This window comes from Bufo gargarizans, chromosome 2 (assembly GCF_014858855.1).
Source record: "Bufo gargarizans isolate SCDJY-AF-19 chromosome 2, ASM1485885v1, whole genome shotgun sequence".
Taxonomy (NCBI): Eukaryota; Metazoa; Chordata; class Amphibia; order Anura; family Bufonidae; genus Bufo; species Bufo gargarizans.
Window position 1 is genome coordinate 151,913,885 of NC_058081.1, and position 19,773 is coordinate 151,933,657.

The 19,773-nt window shown below is 45.3% G+C and overlaps 1 protein-coding gene across 1 annotated transcript in view; it reads right to left on the reverse strand.

The window, feature by feature from the left end:
* Positions 1-19,773, reverse strand: part of LOC122925724 (transient receptor potential cation channel subfamily M member 7-like) — a 204,020-nt gene that overhangs the window by 40,733 nt on the left and 143,514 nt on the right. The window contains 4 exon segments of the mRNA XM_044277070.1: positions 77-185; positions 188-208; positions 324-505; positions 15,313-15,439. Of these exon segments, the coding sequence (XP_044133005.1) occupies positions 77-185; positions 188-208; positions 324-505; positions 15,313-15,439 (439 nt within the window).

Genomic DNA, 19,773 nt, shown 5'->3' on the forward strand with positions numbered 1-19,773 from the left:
AGGGTAGGTCATCAATATTCTAGTCACAGAAAACTCCTTTAAGTGCGTTTAGATTTTCTTTTCCAATAAAGTTTACCTTTCAGATGTTAGTCGGATTTTTTCATCACTCTTTGCGTTATCATCATCTTTCTTGTCTTTAAAATAGATCTGTACACATTTTTCTTCAAATTCATGCAGCCTCTTTTATCTTCTTCAGTCTGGAAGAGGTCTGTAGAAAAATATGAATACAAGAAAGACTGTAACAAATGGATCTTTGTTGGATTTTGGGATAGCAACTGTAAGCGTAAGGAAGTTGTAAAATTTGAGATGTAGATCTAACTTACATGGCCCCTGAGAATTTGACCTCTTGCTCTGTCCACACAGCCATTTTATCAGAGCAGTTAAATGGCTGAGGAGAATGAAGGGTGGAGGCAGCACGGGCTTATTGTGATACAACATGACAAAATAATATCGCTGAGACTTCCACAGATGATCAGAAATTCTTTTACACTCCTTGTACACATTACTGCAAGACAGACAGAGGCACAGATTATCAAGTAAATCAATATCAGGACATTATTTGGATAGAGCATGTATTAGTTATGTCTAAAAGCTGGCCTGTCACTTTGAGCTGGAAATCAGTACTTTTAGAGAAACAATCACCAATAGTATTTGACAGATCCATCCAGGGCCGTCTTTACCAAGGGGCAAAAGGGGCAGCTGCCCCGGGCCCAGTTGCTCCTGGGGGGCCCAAGGCAGCTGCCTCTTGAGCCCTGCTAGCCACTGCCCCGGGTGTCAGGCTGTCAGCTACAGAAGGGGGTGCTGCCATGCCATGCCTGCCGGCACTCCAGCCAGCGTACTGTGTCTGTGAGAGCTGTGATCTAGGACCTTAATGACATCATCACCATGTGACCAATAACCTAGCAATATTACTGGTCACATGGCTATGAGGTCATCACAGGTCCTTGAGTGTTGCAGGAGAAGTTTGCCTTAACTGTGGAGCTTTTTTTGTGAAGATTACATCAGGAAAAGGTGACAGGGGCTGTTATGCTAATGCTAATATACTGTAAACTACTGTATAGTGGGGGGCTGTATACTGTGGGGGGCTGTATACTGTGGGGGGGCCTGTATACTGTGGGGGGCTGTATATTGTGGGGGGCCTGTATACTGTGTGGGGGGGCTGTATACTGTGTGTGGGGGGGCTGTATACTGTGTATGGGCCTGTATACTGTGTGGGGGCCTTTATACTGTGTGGGGGGCCTGGAGTGCTATACTGCTGTACTGTATACTGTGGGGGGCTGTATACTGTATAGTGTGGGGGGCTGTATAGTGTGGGGTGCTGTATCGTGTATAGTTTGGTGGTCCTTTATACGGTGAGGTGCTATTCTGCTCTACTGTATACTGTGAGGTGTTGTATACTGTGGGGTGCTGTATACTGTGGGCTGCTATACTGCTCTACTATATACTGTGGGGTACTGTATAGTGTGGGGTGCTATACTGCATACTGTGTGGTGCTGTATACTATAGGGTGCTATACTGCATACTGTGGGGTGCTGGGGTGCACTGTAACACTAGGGTGAGCCGAGCCCTGGTCTCCTTCCTGCAGAGCGGTGCCCACTTCCAGCCTGAGCCCAGCTGCCCAGAGCACTGATCCTGAGCCGCTGGAGTCTTCAGAACTGGAAGTATTTACAGTCATTCACTGTACTCTACCAGATGTGTGGATTTTTTGTGTGTGTGTTGTGGTGGAGGGCGTGATTGCCTGCTAAGGTGTGGGAAGGCAAGATCCAGGGGGCCCAAGTAAATTTTTGCCCAGGGTCCAATCAATATTAAAGACGGCCCTGGATCCATCATGTACAGTCCACTAGTTGACCCCGATTCAGGGTCAGTGTCTATAAATCCACCCAATTCATGCATAAAAATAAAACATCAATTACTGGTCTTTAGCATGCACTAATATACATTTACTGATGACTGAAAGAGATCACCGTGATATATATGGGTGCCGGTTTACCGCATCATCATCATGACCGCTCACTAGTCTGTCATAATTCAGCTTATGTGTTCTTGTACTGATTATGGGGTGGTTATTGTCTCTTACCAACTTATTTCCTGCTATTTTAATAACATGTATTATGTGATTGGAGACATGTTGGGCCCTGTTGCATCGATGTGAGGGGTATTCATCACCTTTTACTTAAAGGGGTTGGTCACTTTCTCGTTATTGTTGACCAAAGTGTCTATTAGAGGATTATATGGCACTTACTAATATAGCCTTTGTTGAAATTCTGCACCATTTTCCATATTCCATAAGGTACACAAAGTCTATTGCACTGTCCACACAGAGGTCTTGTCCATAAAATGGCTGCTGATGGAGGGTCATGTGACCAGGCAAATCAACCTCCATGTGATGTCTCCTCCATTTATATACACGGCCCCTGCCATTTGCACTTGTTCTGTTTGGAGTTTAGTGCAAGCAGGGGTGCACCACCAATGAGGCGAGGCAATTGCCTCAGGCAGCACCAGGTAGGGGCAAGAGGGGGCAGCGGAAGGGGGATTGTCTGTATCTGCAGTATAGTATTGGGAAACACAGTATATGGCGCTGTATTGGGCACAGTATATGGCGCTGTATTACCCTATATGTTTTGTAGCTCTGTATGTAATGTTTTTCAAGTATGTCTTTAACAGTAGGGCTGAAGGGAAGGGGTTAGGTTAAGAAATTGGCATTGGGAGGTTGGGGCGCCGTTTCAGTTTTCGCCTTAGGCAGCAGAAAGGCTAAGTCCACCCCTGAGTGCAGGTGCAGTGTGTTTGGATGGAGGAGACAACACATGGAGGTGATTTGCCTGATCACATGAGCCTTTATCAGCAGCCATTTTATGGACAAGATCTCTGTGCGGACAGCGCAAAATATGTTGTGTATCTTATAATATACAGAAAATGGTGCAGAATTTCAACAAAGCCTATATAAGCAAGTGTCATATAATTATCTTATATACATATTGGTCAACAATAACTAGAAAGTGGACAACCCCTTTAACCTATTATATATATCCAATCTATTATATTTGGAAGACATACCATCATAGTTTACTTAGGGCTTGTTCACATCACCGTTATGGATTCCGTCATTGTTTTCTGTTATAACGGTTATAACGGAAAATAATGGAATCCATAAGACGGAAGTCAAAATAGAAGCCTTTAAGAGGCATTCTGTTTTGATCCGTCATATATAGAAGTCTATGGGCAATCATGTCGACGGGACTTTTTTTCCGTTCTGCATAACGGAAACCAGGATGCATCCGTTTTGATTGCCCATAGACTTCTATTATGATGGAAAGCAAAATGGAATGCCTTTTAAAGGCTTCCGTTTTACATTCCGTCATAATACAAGTCTATGGGCAGCATAATGGATCCTTCCTCCGTTATGCTGCCCATAGACGTGTATTATAAAGGATCAAAACGGAATGCCTCTTAAAGGCTTCCGTCTGCCATTATATACCGTATTTTTCGCCCTATAAGACGCACCGGCCCATAAGACGCACCTAGGTTTTTGAGGAGGAAAATAAGAAAAAAAATATTTTGAACCAAAAGGTGTGCTTTTGGTGGGTTTTGAACTAATTGTGGTCTGTGGGTGGCACTGTTATGGGGGATCTGTGGGTGACACTTATGGGGGATCTGTGGGTGACACTTATGGGGGATCTGTGGGTGACACTTATGGGGGATCTGTGGGTGACACTTATGGGGGATCTGTGTATGACACATATATAGCATCTTATGCTATGTGTCATCCACAGATCCCCTCCATAAGTGTCCCTGTAGTGAATGACCCTCAATACACAGGCTGGGGGCCGGCATCTGCTTTTATAATGACAGCGGGGCCCGTGCAGTGACTGTATTCCACTACACGGGCCCCGCTCACTGTATAATTGTATCTCTAATAGTTAATGGTTACCATATGTATATAATCGCATAAGGAGCGCTGCGCCGCTGTGTATTACCGGTACTTACAACTACAAGCGCTTGCCGAGAGGAGGGAGGAGGCAGGCCGGGAGGACAGGCGCTGGCAGCGTGAGTCATACGTCATGCGCCCACGCCGCCTGCTTCATTCATAAAGTGGGCGGCGCAGGCGCGTGACGTATGACTCACACTGCCAGCGCCCGTCCTCCCGGCCTGCCTCCTGCCTCCTCCTCTCGGCGAGCGCTTGTAGTTGTAAGTACCGGTAATACACAGCGGCGCAGCGCTCCTTATGCGATTATATACATACGGTAACCATTAACTATTAGAGATACAATTATACAGTGAGTGGGGCCCGTGTAGCAGAATAGTCACTGCACGGGCCCGCTGTCATTATAAAAGCAGATGCCGGCCCCCAGCCCCTCCTCCCTCACAGCTGATACACCCGCCGCGCGGCATCGCGGCGGGTGTATCATTGAAAACAAGGCAAAATCAGCAGCATTCGCCGTATAAGACGCACTGCTATTTTCCCCCCACTTTTGGGGGGAAAAAAGTGCGTCTTATACGGCGAAAAATACGGTAGCTCTGTAATTCCAGAGTTCTTGTTATTGGGGTGCAAGTGCTGTTTGATACAGCCATTAACAGGTTTATTACAAGGAAATATTTCTACGTCTTTTTTGCCCTTGTGCGGTGCAATTATATGTTCTAAAGCATTTTTGGGCTTGTATTAGTGGGAAAAAAGGGCTTATTAGCCGTTGTGTGGTGAAGTGAGAAAATTACAGCCTTTTTTGGCGTGTATCAGTGGCAAAAAAATATATATTATTTGCCGTTCAGCGGTGCAGTTATATGTTCTAAAGCCTTTTGTGGTGTGTATAAGTAGAAAAAAATAAGGGTTTATTTGCCGTTCAGGGGTGCAGTTATATGTTCTAAAGCTCTTTTTGGCGTGTATTAGTGGCAAAAAATATATATATTATTTGCCGTTCAGCAGTGTAGTTATATGTTCTAAAGCAGGCATGCTCAACCTGTGGCCCTCCAGCTGTTGCAAAACGACAACTCCCATCATTCCCTGACAGCCTACAGCTATCATCCTACAGAAGGGCATGGTGGGAGTTGTAGTTTTACAACAGCTGGAGGACCGCAGGTTGAGCATCCCTGTTCTAAAGCATTTTGTAGGGGAAAAAGTGGAAAAAAAGGGCCTATTTGCCATTCAGCGGTGCAGTTATATGTTCTAAAGCCCTTTTTGGCATGTATTAGTGGCAAAAAAGATATAATTTGGCATTCAGCGGTGCAGTTATATGTTCTAAAGCCCTTTTTGGCATGTATTAGTGGCAAAAAAGATATAATTTGGCATTCAGCGGTGCAGTTATATGTGATAAAGCCCTTTTTGGCGTGTATTCGTGGCACAAAAAAATGTATTTGCCATTGTGTGGTGAAGTGAGAAAATTACAGCCCTTTTTGGCATGTATTAGTGGCAAAAAAACCCCATATATTTGCCTTCAGCGGTGTAGTAACACTGTCCTAAAGGCCTTTTTGGCGTGTATTAGTGGCAAAAAATATATATATATTTGCCGTTCAGCAGTGCAGTTATATGTTCTAAACCCTTTTTGGCGTGTATTAGTGGTAAAAAAAAGGGGCTTATTAGCTGTTGTATGGTGAAGTGAGAAAATTACTGACTTTTTTGGGGTGTTTTAATTTCCTTTTTATTTATTTATTTGATCTAACAATATGTCATACAGAGAAGTGACAGGCCCTGCACAGAGGAGTGGCAGAGGCCTAAATGTTTCTGGCGCAGGTACAGATCGCAGCAGAGTAAGGGGACGTGGCAGCAGGAATCTCAGCGAGAGGCCTGATCTCCTGGTGTCATCTAGTAGATGTCTTGACCAGCAACCCAGTGGTTCTTAAATGGTTGACTCAGTCATCCACTTTGTCCCAAGGGACATCAGACACCCCCAGCCAAGAGTCAGTGGATTCGTCAGACACATCCCTTAATTGGCATGGCCTGGGAGCAGGCCCTGTGTCCTCATCTTTCCTCAACCTACCTCTGTCCTTTTCTGTTCCCTTCAGCCAGAGAAGTATTATATGCTGTGGGCTCAGCCCCACTATACAGCGAGGACGAGCTACTAGAGGACAGTCAGCAGCTACTGGCCAGCCAAGATGAGGAGGAGACATCCGCCGCTTCCTCCGGTAGGCGGGCAAGTAGTGATGAGGAGAGTGGCGTGGGAGCTGGTGTTGCGAGCGGTCAGGCTCCTGACCCAGAGACCGTTGAGGAGGACATCAGTGACGTGCAGACAGTAATGGATGATGATGATGTAGCTGATCGCACTTGGGAGCCGGGTGAATTAGGGGCTTCATCATCATCAGAAGAAGAGGGTGTCAGCTTGCCCGTGAGGCAGTGGCGGAGCCAGCAAGTCGCTAGTTTGACCGGAAGTCAGCAGGATGGCAGCAGTGGGAGGTCGGGAGCCAAACGTGCCCGTGGTAGACCACCCACTTCGCAGAAGCCTACCTGCCCATAAAGTAGAGGTGCAGTGGTTCATGGAAGCAGCGGCGATAGTAGTCAGTCAGTGCGAAGTGTTGGGTGTAAAATCACCTACTCGGCACTGTGGCAGTTATTTGTTAATCCGCCAGAGGAGGTGAACATGGCCATTTGTAGAATCTGTGGTCAGAAGGGGAAGCGTGGCCAGGGTGCCAATGTTGGCACCACGGCCCTGCGTCAACATATGCAGAGTCACCATAAAGTGGCCTGGGAAAACCGTGGCTCCGATGTGGTGGTCCAGCCTGCCACAGCAACCGCTGCATCATCCAGTGGCACGCACCCGATTTCAGGTAGTCAAGGCTCCACCACCTCAGCCGAGGGGAGCTGTCTGTCCTTCCCATCATCTGCTGGTCCTGATGCTCCTGCTCCTCGTCAGTCATTCTGTCAGCAATCGATCACCGAAGCGATTGCCAAGAGACAACAGTATGCATGCACTCATCCAATGGCTCAGAAGCTGAATTTGCTCCTGGCCAAATTGCTGGTGTTGCAGTCTCTCCCTTTCCAAGTGGTGGACTCTGCACCATTCAGAGAACTGATGGCTTGTGCCGAGCTGAGGTGGAAAATCCCAAGCTGTCATTTCTTTGCGAAAAAGGCAGTACTAGCCCTGCACAAATATGTAGAACAGAAGGTGGGCCAGTCCCTAAGCCTGTCTGTGTCTGCCAAAGTGCACGGTAGCGCCGACGTGTGGAGCGGAAACTACGGCCAGGGACAATACATGTCCTTTACAGCCCGCTGGGTGAATGTGGTTCCTGCACAGCCACACCAACTTGGCCAGGTGACGCCACTTCCGCCTCCATGTTCTCACGCCGTTGGTCCTGCGACAATGTCCGCCTCTGCCTCCTCATCCTCCACCGTGTCCTCAGCCTCCACTGCAGTGACAATTCACAGTGCCTCTCCAGCATACCACATGTGCCGGGCATGGCGGTGTCACGCTGTTCTGCACCTTGTTTGCCTGGGCGAACTGAGTCACACAGGGGAGGGAACTGTTCCGTGTCTTTCATCAAGAAATCGAATCCTGGCTTTCTGAATGACAACTCAAAATCGGAACCATGGTGACCGACAACGGGAAGAACATGATGTTGACGCTGCGTCAAGGAGGGCTGAGCCATGCGCCCTGAATGGCACACGTGTTCATTCTGGTTGTCAAGCGGTTCCTGAAGTCTTCCACGCATCTGCAAGACATCCTAAAAATGGCCAGGAAACTTTGCTTGCACCTCAGCCACTCGTACACCGCAAAGCACACCCTCCATGAGCTGCAGCGGCAGAACGTCATTCCCCAACATTGGCTGATATGCGCCGTTTCCACCTGTTGGAATTCCACCCTACATATTTTCGACCAACTATACGAACAGAGAAAAGCCATAAACTATTTCTTGATGATCCAAGAGGATAGGAGTACTCCTCTGTGTAACTTTGATGTCAGCTAGTGGCAGGTCCTGCGTGACACCTGCCGTTTCTCAGGCCCTTTGAGAAGGCCACGTTATTTGTCAATCGCCAGTACTACAGGATAAACAACGTCATTCCACTGCTTCATGTCCTGGAACAGATGTTAGTAAATCTGGCTGGTCAGGGAACTGGAGACGTGGCGCCCAGATCTCATGGCCACATGAGCCCTGTGGGGGCTGAAGTGGAGGACGAGGAGGACATCCTAGTGAAGAAACTACTCACCAGCAGCAGCTAGACCTGGAGCAAGACCTGAACCAGCAGGTGGTGGCATACTTGGACAGCACCCTGCCACCCCACATTAAAGAACTGCTGGACTACTGGTGTCACGACCCTTGGTCATGGTCGTGACTCCTTGGGTGCCGCATGCTGTTGCCCGCGGTTTTCCGTTGTCAACCGCAGCTGGGAGCACTTCGCTGTTGCCTCAGGTGCGGTTGCCGCGGACAATAGGCATGCGTGCGGTTGCCCTTGGCAACGTGTTTTTGTGTGCACTCCCTTTGTCTGTTTGTTGTGCACGAGGTGGTGTTTGTATGCACTTGGACTCCTCCCTTCACCTGCGGTTGTCCGCGGCAACGTCTGGTGATGTTTGCATGCTGTGGAAGTGTCTCGGCCCGTTGGCTGTTCTTGAGGACACGGTTGCCACGCATGCCGTTGCCGTCGGAGACAGGTGAGTGAGTTTGTGTGCTTTCCCCTTTATGTGTGTTTTCCCTTCTGTGGTGTAGGAAGGGTTAACTCCCTTCCCAGTGTGTCTGTGAGTCACTGGGTGTGTCTGACCGGTGGGTGGGGCCACTTGGCCTATAAAGCCTCAGTTCCTGGCTTGGTTCAGTAGGTTGCTCTCAGCCATGCTGGCTGGAGCAGCCTCCTGTTTCCACCATCTACCAGTGGGGACCATCCTTCTGGTCATAAAACCTCTGTTGGGAATTTCTATGTTTTACGGTGTTATTTAGGTGTGTGTGGGGTTTTATGTTAGTGCAGCTTGTGGTCCTGGGTTCCTGTGGGATGTCTGGTGTGTGCTGTGTTCGTTGGTGTCTGAACTGCAGCACCTGCACATGGGATCCAGGGTTTGTTGTCTGTGGCAGGTGAGTGATGTGTTGGTCCCATTTGCCTGTCACTGCCATAAGTCTGTTATTGTATTCCCCTGTGTTGCTTGGCCGTTGAGACTCCTGCTCCCCCGTGCCTAGGAGGAGCAGGTCGTCTCACTCTGTCCCCTAGTACAGGGCCGACTTGAGGGCTCGTCGGGACTTTAAGGTTCCGGCGTATGAGTCCTCCTACCACCAAGGTCGGCTCATACAGATAGGAGACAGGGTCAGCGTTAGGGACGCAATAGGAGGTGACCTGCTCCCTAACTCTGTGGTCCCGGCCAAGGGGTAACCCTACCATCTCCTGGCACCGCACGGCTGGGGGTTTCCCCCACCGCCAGCCGTGACAACTGGGCAGCCAAACTGGATTTGTGTCCAAAACTGGCAGAGTTTGCCCTGGAAAAGCTATCCTGCCCGGCATCAGGGGCATCAGTGTGGGTGTTTAGCGCAGCGGGGGCCATAGTTACCCCAAGAGGAACTTGCGTGTCCACCCAAAATGTGGAGAGACTGACCTTTGTCAAGATGAATCAGGCGTGGATCAGCCAGGTTTTCCACCCACCAATGCCTGATGCATCAGACTAGATCATCCATGGTGCCACACCAACACTGACAAAAGAGACCGGTTTCTTCTGGCTACCTGCCTCAGCTACTATTCTGATGCTGCCACCCACCTGATGCCACACATCTGATGCCAAGTGCTCCTTCTTTTACCCACCATCTTCAGCTGGTACTGGTATTGCCACCCACCTCCCCACTCTGTCACCGGGTCACTCTATGTTCTCCTGATGCTACTGCCACCTCCACACTATGTCACCTGGCCACTCTGTGGTCTCCTGATGCTGCTGCCACCTCCACACTATGTCACATTGTCACTCTGTGGTCTCCTGATGCTGCTGACACCTCCACAATATGTCACCTTGCCACTCTGTGGTCTTCTGATGCTGCTGCTGCCACCGACACATTGTGATTATGCCACCCTATGGCATACTCCTGATGCTGCTGCTGCCACCTCCACACTCTGTCAATGTGCCACTCTGTGGTCTCCTCATGCTGCTGCTGCTACCTCCACACTGTCATTGTTCCACCCTGTGGCCCTCTTTTTATGCTGCTGCTGCCGCCACCTCCACACTCTGTCATTGTACCACTCTGTGGCCTCCTCCTGATGCTGCTGCCACCTCCAGACTCTGTCATTTGGCTACTCTGTAGTCTCCTCATGCTGCTTCCACCTCACCACTATGTCATAGGGCCACTCTGTGGACTTCTCATGCTGTTACCACTCTCCCCACTTCATGACTGGGCCAGTATTTTGCCTTTTGGCCTGACCTGTCATTTATTTGACCCTTCTTCTGATCTGTCAGAAGGAAGGAAAAATAAGACGCACAAAGGATCCTGTCTATGTAACAGCTGTAAGGCCTGCATGACATGGTCCCTATTTTGCATCAGAATTGGCTTATTATTTGGTAGCCAAAAGCAGGAGTGGGTACAAAACACAGAATACATGCAAATATTCTATTCATGTGTCATCTCTGTTTTGGATCCACTCATGTTTTTTAGTTTTTTTTGCTTTAGCAATACTGATGGATTACTGACCAAATGCTGACCGAGTGAAGGCGGATGCTAAACAGACAGGATCAGTTTTTTTTGGGTTATTGTTCTGACGGATAAGAGGAAGGACAAAACAATCAATTACGTCAACACAAACTTACTGTTGACACCCTCTCCACTCTGTCAGGGGGGCTCTACTTGTACAGACGTGGACAAAATTGTTGGTACCCTTTGGTCAATGAAAGAAAAAGTCACAATGGTCACAGAAATAACTTTAATCTGACAAAAGTAATAATAAATTAAAATTCTATAAATGTTAACCAATGAAAGTCAGACATTGTTTTTCAACCATGCTTCAACAGAATTATGTAAAAAAATAAACTCATGAAACAGGCATGGACAAAAATGATGGTACCCCTAGAAAACACAGAACATAATGTGACCAAAGGGACATGTTAATTCAAGGTGTGTCCACTAATTAGCATCACAGGTGTCTACAACCTTGTAATCAGCCATTGGGCCTATATATATGGCTCCAGGTAATCACTGTGTTGTTTGGTGATATGGTGTGTACCACACTCGACATGGACCAGAGGAAGCAAAGGAAAGAGCTGTCTCAAGAGATCAGAAAGAAAATTATAGACAAGCATGTTAAAGGTAAAGGCTATAAGACCATCTCCAAGCAACTAGATGTTCCTGTGAGTACAGTTGCACATATTATTCATAAGTTTAAGATCCATGGGACTGTAGCCAACCTCCCTGGACGTGGCCGCAGGAGGAAAATTGATGACAAATCTAAGAGACGGATAATCCGAATGGTAACAAAAGAGCCTAGAAAGACTTCTAAAGAGATTCAAGGTGAACTTCATGCTCAAGGAACATCAGTGTCAGATCGCACCATCCGTCGTTGTTTGAGCCAAAGTGGACTACATGGGAGACGACCAAGGAGGACACCATTGTTGAAAACGAATCATAAAAAAGCAAGACTGGAATATGCCAAACTACATGTTGACAAGCCACAAAGCTTCTGGGAGAATGTCCTGTGGACAGATGAGACAAAAATCGAAGTTTTTGCCAAGGCACATCAGCTGTATGTTCACAGACGAAAAAATGAAGCATATCAAGAAAAGAACACTGTCCCTACTGTGAAACATGGAGGAGGCTCTGTTATGTTCTGGGGCTGCTTTGCTGCGTCTGGCACAGGGTGTCTTGAATCTGTGCAGGGTACAATGAAATCTCAAGACTATCAAGGAATTCTAGAGAGAAATGTACTAGCCAGTGTCAGAAAGCTTGGTCTCAGTCGCAGGTCATGGGTCTTGCAACAGGACAATGACCCAAAACACACCGCTAAAAACACCCAAGAATGGCTAAGAGGAAAAAATTGGACTATTCTAAAGTGGCCTTCTATGAGCCCTGACCTCAATCCTATTGAGCATCTTTGGAAGGAGCTGAAACATGCAGTCTGGAAAAGGCACCCTTCAAACCGGACACAACTGGAGCAGTTTGCTCATGAGGAGTGGGCCAAAATACCTGCTGAGAGGTGCAGATGTCTCATTGACAGTTACAGGAAGCGTTTGATTGCAGTGATTGCCTCAAAAGGTTGCGCAACAAAATATTAAGTTAGGGGTACCATCATTTTTGTCCATGCCTGTTTCATGAGTTTATTTTTTTACATAATTCTGTTGAAGCATGGTTGAAAAACAATGTCTGACTTTCATTGGTTAACATTTATAGAATTTTAATTTATTATTACTTTTGTCAGATTAAAGTTATTTCTGTGACCATTGTGACTTTTTCTTTCATTGACCAAAGGGTACCAACAATTTTGTCCACGTCTGTATAAGCGTTTAATAGAACAGGTTCTGTAGACATCTATGTAAAATCAGCACATGTAAAAGGAGTGCGCTTCTTCTTGACGCTAACATTGACCTGTAAGGCTGAGTTGACACTTGAGTTATTTGGTCAGATTTGGCCACGTAACTGCCCAAATAAGTAAAGTGTGCAGTGATTCTAAGAGCGATGCCTGTCATCTGCATGTCATACTGACTCACAGTATTGTTTCACTACCACAGCAGACTCCCTATGTGGGTTACTGCAGTGTTCTACACCACATTGTAACAATGCATCTTCTTCTCCACAAAACGGACAAGAATAGGACATGTTCTATCTTTTTTTTGGACTGTGGAACAGACATATGGATGCAGACAGCACACAGCGTCCAGCGGACCAAAAATATAGTCGTGTGAAGGGGGCGTAATTAGGTTTCTGATATGGGATCGCCCCTGTTTGGTGGCTATTCCGTTTTCAATGCAAAGCTCTAGACCACATGGATGATTGGTGAGGGACAGTATTTCTTCCCATGAAAAAATGAATACCAACCCCTGTTGCCCCAGCACACTTTACTTCAGGCTTAACGACTTCCAGACCGGGCCATTTACCCCTTTCCTGACCAGGCCTAATTTTAAAAATCTGACATGTGTCACTTTATGTGGTAATGACTTTGGAACGCTTTTACTTATCCAACCCATTCAGAGATTGTTTTCTCGTGACACGTTGTACTTCATGTTAATGGTAAATTTAAGTCAATATGTTTGACCTTTATATAAAAAAAATCCAAAAGTTTACGAAAATTTGAAAAAAATCACTGTTTTCTAAATTTGAATCTCTCTGCTTTTAAGACAGATAGTGATGCCTCATAAAATATTTATTAATTAACATTCCCCATATGTCTACTTTATGTTGGCATCCTTTTAGTAATGTAATTTTTTTTTTTTTAGGGCGCTAGAAGGTTTAGAATTTTAGAAGCAATTTTAAGAAAATTTCCAAAGTCAACTTTTTTAAGGACCTGTTCTATTCTAAAGTCACTTTGTGAGGCTTACATAATAGAACCAACCCATAAATGGCCCAATTTTAGAAATGACACCCCTCAAACTATTCAAAACTGGTTTTAGAAATGTTGTTAACCCTTAATTAAATTAAAGCAAAATAGAGGTGAAATTTCAAAATGTCACTTTTTTTGGGCAGATTTTCCATTTTAATAAATTTTTTCCTGGAACACATCAAGGGTTAACAACAAAACAAACCACAATATTTATTACCTTGATTTTTTTTTTACGGCGTTCACCTGATGAGGTAGATCATATGATATTATTATAGAGCCAGTGGTTGCGGACGTGGTGATATAAAAAATGTCTATTTTATTTTATTCACATTTTTTTATGTGAAACTTTTTTTTTTTTAGATTTTTTATTTTACACTTTGTGTCCCCCCATAAGGTCATACAAGACCTCTGGGTGACATTTAACTTAATTTTTTTTAATTTTTACTATTGATTTCTCCTGTAACTGGGTCTGACATAGTAGCCCCAGTTACAGGGGAAATACACCCCCCAGAGAGGCTTTACAGCATAATACAACGCTGTACAGCCTCAGTGCAGGGCTGATCGAGGTCTATGGAAGACCCGACAGCTCCTGCACTCACCCGGCCACGGCGATCACATGACCGCCGGGCCAGGACAAGAAGCGGCATGGCGCTTCCTGATTCGTATACACAGCACTCGTTGAGTGCTGTGTATACAGCGATCTAGAAGGCAGGGACATACAGCAACAGGTCCCTGCCTTCTCTCTGGTTTGCCCTGCTGTCACTGTTCCAGAATGTCAATTCAGAGATAAACGACCAGCCCAAGGACGTTTATAGTCAAAGGGCGGTTGTGAAGTGGTTAAATATATTGAGGTGTATTTTAATTTAGAAATAAAGGTTATGTTTTAAGTGGTGGTGGATCTCTGACTAAGAATGAATACACACTACTACCTTCTGATGATTTATTAATCAGACCTGTGATGGCTGTAGGTAACAGTAAAGAAACTAGTCACTCATCATCCAGAGGCGGGAATGGTAGGGCCAGTGACTCTCATCGGACTCATCTCCCTCGCAGTGCTGGTGTACTAAAGGTACTGACTGCCAGCTTAAAAGTGACAGACCACTGAAATCAGCAGCCCTGCCACTATTATATACTGCTCATAGTATGGTCAGCATAGTACAAGAGAAAGGTTCCTTTTAATGTAATAGGAGTATTAGTTTTAAGAAAAAGACCCAAAATGAATACATTTATTTCCCATATTGTCATGATTATGTACATTCTTGTTGTGAATGAACGATTGTTAATGCGATCGCTTGTACCAGCCTCCGCTCATACCCTTAGGCCTCTTTCACACAAGCGATATGGAACAAGTTGGAGTCCGTTCAGTAAAAAATGGGTGATTTTGTATGCAAGTCGAATCAGTTTTGTATGCGATTGCTTTCAGTGTTTCTGTTTTTCTTTGTCCAGATTGCATTCGCTTTTCATCCATTTGCCAAGCAAATGAAAAAAAAAAAAAAAAACATTGACTGGAATGGATAAGTCCTGTGTAAAAAAACGAACGAAGATAGAATATGGTGGGATTTTTCCTGAACGGACAGATGGTCTAAGAAAAACAATGCTCAGGTGCACATACCTATTGAAATGAATGGGTCAGGGTTCAGTCCGGATGCTGTCCGTTGTAAAAACAGACTGCATCAGGAAGGAAACATTGCTTGTGTGAAATAAGCTTTAATAATTCATTAATTTGCAGCTAACAAATTATCATTTTTGCAGTCGCATATAAGATGTGACCTACCAATGAGTGAACGTTTGCTGTTTACACTGGGCCATGATGGGAGGCGGAACAACCATGCTTACGAGTGGTTGTTTGGCTGATCATGAGGGCCTTAATAAATATGCATATAAATGATTATTTTACTTACCTTAGTATAGCAATGAGTAGATTGACCATAATAATGTACTGTACAAACACATACACGGCCTGCAGAAATCCATGCAGCCAACTTCCAGTAACGCAGAGCGTGGGAGTGACCGTGTCATTGGCGCAAGCTTGCAAAAAGAAGAAGCAGACATAAACATGTAAGGTACAGTACACTGCAGATTTCTGGAGCGTAATAATATTACAGGCTATAGCTACTAGAGAGGGGTCGTTGATCCAGGGAATTATTCTGATGCCTGATTGGAGTCGGGAAGGAATTTTTATTCCCCTAAAGTGGGGAAAATTGGCTTCTACCTCACAGGGTTTTTTTTGCCTTCCTCTGGATCAACTTGCAGGATGACAGGCCGAACTGGATGGGCAGATGTCTTTTTTCAGCCTTATGTACTATGTTACTATGTTATAAGAGGTGTGAATCTTCTTGACAATCTTATCACTAATATTCTTTAATGTATTTATATATTTTTTTAAATCATACTTTCACACACATAATGAGCAAAAGGACAAAGAGTATGGGAGTGTGTGGCTGGGAATTTGTCAGGTGAGTAAACAATACAAGTCAGACAGGCAGTAGAGTTGTCCTTTGATCACAGTTCCGGAGGTAAGTACATGAAGATGCCTGGGCTGAATGAGGACTCTCCATTGTTTTCATGTGTAAGACTAGGACCCTCTAAAGGTTATTGTCCATCTTTTAGGTCTATATGTATCGGTAGAATGAACTGGTCAAGTGGAGCAAAAAAAAAAATGGAAAAGGGCAAAATGAAAGAGGTTATGCAGATTCAGTCTACTCCCTTGAGTCAAAGATCAGTGACCTATAAATATAGGATTCAAGGATTTACGAGTTTAAAAGCCAGAAAAAGTTAACACGTACTAAATATTGGTCAATGGAACAAGTTCCTGTCTGGTAGTCGGTCACCAATTTTCTGTTTGATATGCACCGTATTAGTAGTAACCGAATTATTGGAATCTAAGTTTCAAACATTTTTTTTTTCACTCAGGTTCCATTTTGCAAGGATGCATCTACCCAGTCTATTCTAACTAGAAAGATACATTTCTTGGAAGAATAAATGGAGGGTGGGTTTACTAGGAGCTAACCAGATGTGTAAGATGGTCTTGCAGGTTGCTGTAAAAATGCAATAAAGGAGTTGTGTGGCAGTGAAATTGAGCTGAGGGCATGCTGATTAACCATGGCAATGGCGTAGGTGGGTTGCCAGCACCCGGGGCAAGCCAAGTACTGCGCCTCCCCCCACACACCTGTGGCCACGCCCCCCCCCTTTTTTTTTTTACAGATAATGTAGTAGATATCACCTGCAGTCCTATGTAACACCACAGATAACACAGTGATAACTCTCTGTGTACAGATGATGTAGTAGATGGGTGTGAGGCCCCAGATTTCAGAACACACACAGTATGACCTGAAGTCTGGGGCCAGGATGCGGCAGTGTGGGCCAAATTCTTTATCCACCCTCCCATCACTGAAGAACATACAGGGTAATACAGCGCCCCATACCTCTTATATACAGTAATGTCTCCTTTGATGTAGATGTTCCTTCCCTATTTCCTCATCTTCTTCTTTCAGACCTTCAGAGCAGACCACCATTTTTCAGCCATTTCTCTTCTAAAAAATCTTAGTTTACTACTTTTCCATCATCCTCCCATCTTCTCGACAAATCATCCTACCATCTCCAATACTGTGCCACTGTGCTCCCCAATATTATACTGCAGAAACAGATAAAACCCCTAGTAATACTAGTACCATACAGATAGTGCCCTTCAATAAAATTGTTGGCACACAGTGCCCTAAAATAACTGCGCCCAGCAAATAGTGCCCCTGACACTAATAGTATAAACATAAAGTCCCCTAAAAATAATTGTGGTAAGCTGATACTGTGCTAAGGTGCCCCACAGTAATAGTGCTCCCAGATGTCCCACCAATAGGAATGATTCTCTCCTAGAGCACACATGGTAGTAATAGTGCTCCTACAGTGCCCCCAACAAGTTCCCACTGTGCCCCAGAAGTAATAATGCTCCCATAGTGCCCATACTAGTAATCATGTTCCCCCTAGACCCCCAGTAGTAATAAAGCACACCATAATGCCCCTCCAGTAGTAATAATTCTCCTTGTAATGTAAAAAAAATACCCCCTTTTAATGCCCCCAGTTGAGCTAATGTCCCCATAGTGCCCCCATAATGTGCCAGTATAAAATATAGTGTCCCCAGTAAATGCCCCCATAGTGCTCCTCTCCCCCTTCTTCCTAGTGCCCCCCATAATTTACCAGTATAAAATGCCCCATATATAGTGCCCCAGTAGATGCCCTCAGTTTCCCTTATAATTTGCAAGTATAAAATACCCCTTCTTAGTGCCTCCGTAGATGACCCCATAGTACTCCTCTCCCCCTTCTCCATAGTACCCACCATAATGTGTCCCGTTATAAAATGCACCTATACAAAGCCCCCCCATATAAAATACTCCTTCTTTGTGGCCTCAGTAGATGCCCCCAATAAAGTGCCAGTAAGAAGTGCCCCCATAGTGCCACGCAATACTGTTCCAGTAAAAAGTGCCCCCAATAATGTGCCAGTAAGAAGTGCCCCCATAGATGCCCCACAGTGCCCCCAATAATGTGGCAGTAAGATGTGCCCCCCATTGATGCCCCCACAGTGCCCCCAATAATGTGCCAGTAAAATGTGCCCCCATAGATGCCCCCCAATAATGTGCCAGTAAGTGCCCCCATAGATGCCCCCATCCATGTGCTAGTGAGAAGTGCCCCCATAGATGGCCCCCTAATCATGTGCCAGTAGCGAGTAGCCAGTATTGTATCATATAAAAAAATAAACAGTTATACTTACCTCCATGGCAGCGATGCGATGCAGGTCTCTACCGGCCTGTGTCCAGCGCTGTACGGCTCAGGCAGCGCGATGATGTCATCGCGCCGCCTGCACCGTCCTCTGATAGGCTGCAGCCAATAAGAGGAACGGGGAAGGGAGACGCCTCTCCCCTGCCCCGTATCACATCCATCTGTATTGCTATCCTGAAGATGGCGATACAGATGACTATGGGGATGAGTGCTAATTGGTGGTGGGGCCCTGCTGGCAACCCTTAAAATTTTGCGCCCGGGGCAAAGGCCCCCCCCCATGCTACGCCACTGTACCATGGTAATGGTCCAGACCAGCCTTCACAAATTGTTTTGGAGGGTTTGTATTTTCAGGGAACATTTACCAATAGGTAATTAAGAAAATATGTTTAATTGACTTGGTTAGAGTTTCTAAACTCAGTGTGGGGCAAGAACTGGCCCATGAATGTACTATCCTGCTATAGAGTGCATTCGGAAAGTCTTCAGACCCTTCTACTTTTTTCACATTTTGTTTTTTGTAATGTTGCAGTCTTGTGCTAAAATAAAAATAAAAATAAAAAAATAAAATGTTCCCCCTTCAATCTGCAGCCAAGAATGGGAACGAGAAAGTGAAAATAGAAATATAAAACTTAAAATTTCACATATACATAAATATCTATATCTTTGCTATGATAATATTTAGCTCTGGGGACCTCACATTTTTCTTGATCACCTTTGAAATGTTTCTACACCTTGATTGAAGTCCACCTGTGGTAAATTTAGTTGATTAGACATCATTTGGAAAGACACAGCCCTGTCTATATAAGATCTCACAGCTGACAATGCATATCAGAGCAGACACCAGGCTATGAGCAGGAACAAACTGCTTTTAGAGCTCAGAGATAAGATTGTGTGGAAGTACAAAATATTTCTGCAACACTAACAGTCCCCAAGAACATAGTGGCCACCTTCTTAGATGAAAGAAGTTTGAAACAACCCAGACTCTTCCTAGAGCTGTCTGACCCACCAAACTAAGTAATCTGGGGGAATGGCCTTGCTAAGAGAGGTGACCAAGAACCCAGTGGTCACTCTGCTGAGCTCCAAAGATCCTGTATGCAGATGGGAGAAACTTCCAGAAGAAAACTATCACTGCAGCACTCCAACAATCTGAGTTTTATTGCAGAAGCCTCTCCGTAGTTTGCCAAAAGCACCCAAAGAACTCTCCAACTGTGAGAAACAAAATTCTCTGGTCTGAAGAAACCAAGATTGAACTTTTTGGCCTCAGCTCTAAGCGTCATATCCTGAGGAAACCAGCCACTGATTATCACCTGTCCAATTCCATCCCTACAGTTAAGCATTGTGATGGTAGCATCATGCTATAGGGTTGTTTTTCAGTGGCTGGGACAGAGAGACTTGTCAGGGTTGAGAAAAAGCTAAATGGAGCAAAGTAAATAGATATTCTTAATAAAAACCTAGTCCAGAGTGCTTTGGACCTCAGATTGGTCTGAAGGTTTACCTTCCAACAAGAAAATGACCCTAAACACACAGTCAAGACAACACAGCAGTGGCTAGGGACAACTCTGTGAATGTCCTTGAGTGGCCCTGCCACACCCCTG